Raw genomic sequence first — 4,848 nt, 5'->3', positions numbered from 1 at the left:
CACACACACACACACACACACACACACACACACACACACACACACACACACACATACTCTCAATGCTCCTGTGATCTGCATGTTTCTACTCGACACACTAATAAACAGAGATCTGGAGCTGAAGACACGCATACTCAGTGGCACAGTGATGCACGATAAATCAGAATAAAACTAAAATCAGGAGAGTGATTATTAAATCTCAAAGGCAGTGATTTAATTAAATATCTGTGCTGTGTGTGTCATAATGCAGCGCAGCACTGTGTTCATTTCCACGTGAGCAGCTCATGATCCGCTGGTGTTTTCAGCATCTCGGAGCGTCTCACTCCATCTGCTCATGCGTCTCACAGAGTCACTTTAACATGCATTTGTGATCACAACATGAGCCAACTATCCTCACGTACTTATAAATAATGAGAAACACTTACAACCCAGCTGTTGTAAACAAAAGAGAAACTTTAATGTCCCTGCGGTTTACCATGAAAACTAAAGCTCAACGGTTTAATGTTCGGAAGTGAAGAAATTAAGACAAACATTACATCTGCTCAGTAAACGGTCTGACAGTCGGAAATACCTACTTTGATCAAAAGAGGATCCATAAGAAAACGTGGCGATCACCAGCTGGTCAAACGTTCAATGAAATCAACTACATCTGCATAAGCAAGCGCTGGCGGTCGAGCCTCATGGATGTGAGGGCGAGCTGAGGAGCAGATGTTGGGTCTGACCATTACCTCCTCCTTGGAAAATGTAAACTTCAAACAAAACAGCAAAGCCCCCGCCCGTTTGCTGTAGAGAAGCTGAAAGATCAAGCAACATCTGATAAATTCAGGTGGGAACTGAGAAATCGATTTCAGGTTCTCATAGACGAAGTCGAAATGGATGACCCTTGGGCAAAGTTCAAGGAAATAGTCGCCAATTGTGCTGAAAAGACTATAGGAAGAAGACGCGGAACTTATAAGGAGCAGTGGATCCAAGACCGATCATGGAATCTTATTTATGAAAGGCGGAAAGCAAAAGTGCGACGTGAACAGGCAAAGACGGATCAAGAACGACAGGAGTCATCAGAAGCGTATCATATACTGCACCATCAAGTGAAGAAGAGCTGCTGAAAAGACAAACGGGATTGGATAGAGCAAAGAGGCCATGAAGCGCAGGAAGCAGCAGATCAAAATGATACAAAGACTATTTACCGTATCGTACGCGACCTGACAGGAGCGAGAAGTGGACAAGGAGCTCCCATCAAAGATAAGAACAGCAAGGTACTGCTGATAGCAGATGACCAAGAGAGAAGGTGGGTTGAACACGTCAAGGACATGATCAACCAACCAATGCCAGCAGAGCATTGCGCCTTCAACCCACCTGCCCCTGACAAGGATCTGGCCGTGAATCTGGATGCCATCACAACAACAGAGACGGCAACAGAGATCCGCCTGCTAAAGAATAACAAAGCGCCAGGATTAAACATGATATCAGCAGAAATACTAAAACATGGTGGCCATCCCATCGTCGAACAACTGACGACTCTCCTAAATACATGCTGGGCAACAGCTCAAGTCCCAGAGGATTGGCAAAGAGGAGTCATCATCAAACTCCCAAAGAAAGGACATCTCGCTGTTTGCAACAACTGGAGAGGGATCACGCTCCTATCCGTTCCTGGAAAGGTATTCTGCATCGTCCTTCTACGGCGCCTAAGAGAAGCAGTTGACAAGAAGCTTCGAGAAGAACAAGCTGGATTTCGTTGTGGTCGATCCTGCAATGACCAAATCTTTATTCTACGGAACATCATCGAACAGAGTTTGGAATTTCAGCAACGACTATCCATCAATTTTATCGACTTTGTCAAGGCGTTTGACAGCGTGCACCGAGAATCGCTGTGGTGCATTGCTCGTGACTTTGGCATACCCGAGCGCTTCGTCAACGCCTTTCGGAACCTATACTGCAAGTCAAGCTGCTGCGTGCGAGCTGAAACAGGAAGCACCGATTTCTTTACCATCGAGACTGGTGTACAACAGCCGTGCATTCTGTCCTCCCTCCTGTTCCTCATGGCGGTTGACTTCATCATACAAAAAGCTATGGATCATCCTGAATTTGGAATTCCACGGCGAGGATCCGAACGGCTGACGGACCGTGATTTTCCTGACGACATCGCCCTACTTGGAACAACAAGGAAGAACACACAATAAATGACAAAGAAACTGGAACAAGAGGCGGCCAAGATAGGGCTTCGCATAAGTACAACTAAAACCAAGGTTACGCGAGTCGGATACACCACCGAACATGCCCTTTTGAATACTGGACAACAACAAATTGAGGAAGTGGACAAGTTCACCTATTTGGGCAGTTTTTTGATGAGTGATGGAGATGCTGAGCATGACGTCACATGCCGTCTTCCAAAGACTCAAGCCCGTTTGGACAGCCACAACAATTTCAATCAAGACCAAGGTGTGTTTATTTAAATGCCCAAAGGCTTATTGTCTTCCAGCAGCGATGTCTGCGAAGAATTCTGGGTGTGTCGTACCGAGACCATATCAGCAATGATGAGATTTATCGTCGAACTGACACTCGACCACTCCAAGAAGTTGTCACCGAATGCCAACTAAAATTTGTTGGTCACATCCTTCGACGATTACCTTCTAAACACGCAAGAACCGCACTCATATGGAAACCACCCCACGGCAAGAGAAAACAAGGTCGACCACGAACAACTTGGCGTCGTACCTTTATTGAAGATCTGAAAGTCGTTTCATGGGATGAAGCTGAAAACATCGCGGACGATCGATCAAGTTGGAGGAAACTTGCCGCCCAATGCGCCTTACGGCGGGCCTAAGCTAAGCTTTCTTAAATACTTGATTTTTTATGGTGATATTACAATAGTACTTTTTTATTTAATAGCAATAATAATAAAAATAATAATAGTTATTATTATTATTACTTTTATTATTACTATATATTTAAAAAGTTTGGCCAAGTTGTGCAGCCCTTCAAACGAGCACAGCAAACCGTTGTTTTTTTTAAATTGCAGTTTTTTTAATCAGAAAATTCTCAATCTGATTCCACCTGAATCTGTGCAGCTCTAGTGTGAGGTGTTGTGCAGCTGTGCACCTGTGTTCCAGGACTACTGATATCGATGGCATCAGTCCAGCCTGGTGAGGGGGGCGTGTCTGTTCGGCCGGTGGGCGTGGCTGAGTGACCGGTGGGCGTGTCCGTGATGATGCGCAGCTGCAGGGTGGGCAGCGTCTCTTTCTGTCGGCACTCAGGGAAGCTGGAGGCCTGATGAAACAACTCATGATGGACAGACGAGAGAGCAGGAACCGTCCGGCTGAACACCTCTGACCTCTCTGACTCTGAAACACACACTGAACATTAACATGAGCAATGACCTACAGTCCTCAGGATTATATGTGTGTGTGAGTGAGTGAGTGAGTGAGTGAGTGAGTGTGTGTGTGTGTGTGTGTGTGAGTGTGTGAGTATGTGTGAGTGTGTGTGAGTGTGTGCGCGTGAGTGTGTGTGTGTTACCCCTGGTGTTCTCCTTCAGTAAGAGGCTCTGGGGGCAGCGGTTGTGAATCAGCATGCGTGGACACTGATCTTCACTCACAGTCAGATACGTGACGCCCAGATGCTCCTGACAGGTCAGAACCAGAGGCCTGAAACACACACACACACACACACAGCTGAGTCACTTACTGACCACAGAAGCCGCCCAACCCTCCACCCACAGACACCCGAGACGCCCGGGTGCGTCATTATTAACACCAGACTCACAGAGAGAGCGAGAGTTCAGTTGAGCACACATGAACACAAGCGCTTGATCTCACGATTCGCTGTGTTTCTGAATGTGTCCGATCACACACACCTCAGTCTCAGTGCTACAGCATTCATTAGTAAACGGTTTCATTGACTGCTTCAATGTTATCGGTGCTTCTAATAGCAGCTACAGTGATGAAATGTCTTTATCTATTGCCTCTTTTACTTAGAAGCAGGATTTATTCCACCATATCGTGTGTTGCAGTTTCTCACATTCATAGACTTGTGGTGAAATACATTCTCTGTTGGTGGTCAGTGTAATTATGTCATTTTGCAGCAGAACTAACTAGACCAAACTAACCAGCTGCACCTCCAGAATGACACTGACATCTCTCTAGTGCCCTCTTGAGGACTGAGGTGTGTTAGCAGCACATAAGCACACGTGACTGAAGTGTTGCTGTGGTTCAGCTGTACCTGGTGTTGAAGGGCCAGTCGGTGTCCGGCTCCACCGGCACAGGAACGCTCTGTCTGGGGAAATCTGTCCTCACGAGGGCCGGAGGACTCCACTGCGCCTCTGCACTCTCCAAACTCAGCAGCAGCTGCTTCGACGACATCTGCATGTCCTCTGCTGTCTGACTGTCCCGCAGAACATCCCAACACGGCACCACACCGCACACCTGATCTCCAGCCGCACCCGCGGGACCCAGAGTGAAGCTGCACGACTCAGGGACGTGATGAGGCTAAAAGACAGACAGAGAGAGACTTTAGAGCAATTAGAGGTCAATTCAAGTTTCTTTGGGGTGGATGTGAACCTGTTTTCATGACATTCACCTCGATGTGTGTTGTATTGTGTTTCCGTGTGTGTGTGTGTGTGACTGTGTGTGTGTGTGTGTGAGTGAGACTGTGTGTTTGAGACTGTGTATGTGTGTGTGTGTGTGAGTGAGACTGTTTGTGTATGTGTGTGTGTGAGACTGTGTGTGTGTGTGTGTGTGTGTGTGTGTGTGTGTGTGTGTGAGAGTGAGACTGTTTGTGGGTTTGTGTATGTGTGTGTGTGTGTGTGTGTTTGTGAGTATTGTACCTGCTCAGGTGTGGTTGTGTGTTGTGCCA

At 46.9% G+C, this 4,848-nt stretch overlaps 1 protein-coding gene across 1 annotated transcript in view; it reads right to left on the bottom strand.

Annotated features, from left to right (window-relative positions):
* The window catches only part of LOC107671824 (vacuolar protein sorting-associated protein 13B-like), a gene marked incomplete at its 5' end in the record, with an annotated part of 115,965 nt that overhangs the window by 11,296 nt on the left and 99,821 nt on the right, over positions 1–4,848 (bottom strand). The window contains 3 exons of the mRNA XM_016464809.1: positions 3,100–3,341; positions 3,514–3,641; positions 4,216–4,481. Coding sequence (XP_016320295.1) covers positions 3,100–3,341; positions 3,514–3,641; positions 4,216–4,481 — 636 coding nt within the window. The remainder of the gene's footprint in view (positions 1–3,099; positions 3,342–3,513; positions 3,642–4,215; positions 4,482–4,848) is intronic.

Source organism: Sinocyclocheilus anshuiensis, unplaced genomic scaffold (assembly GCF_001515605.1).
Source record: "Sinocyclocheilus anshuiensis isolate Anshui unplaced genomic scaffold, SAMN03320099.WGS_v1.1 scaffold3481, whole genome shotgun sequence".
NCBI classification, from domain to species: Eukaryota; Metazoa; Chordata; class Actinopteri; order Cypriniformes; family Cyprinidae; genus Sinocyclocheilus; species Sinocyclocheilus anshuiensis.
The sequence above is the reverse complement of the archived record's forward strand: the minus strand, read 5'-3'. Positions and strand labels throughout refer to the sequence as shown.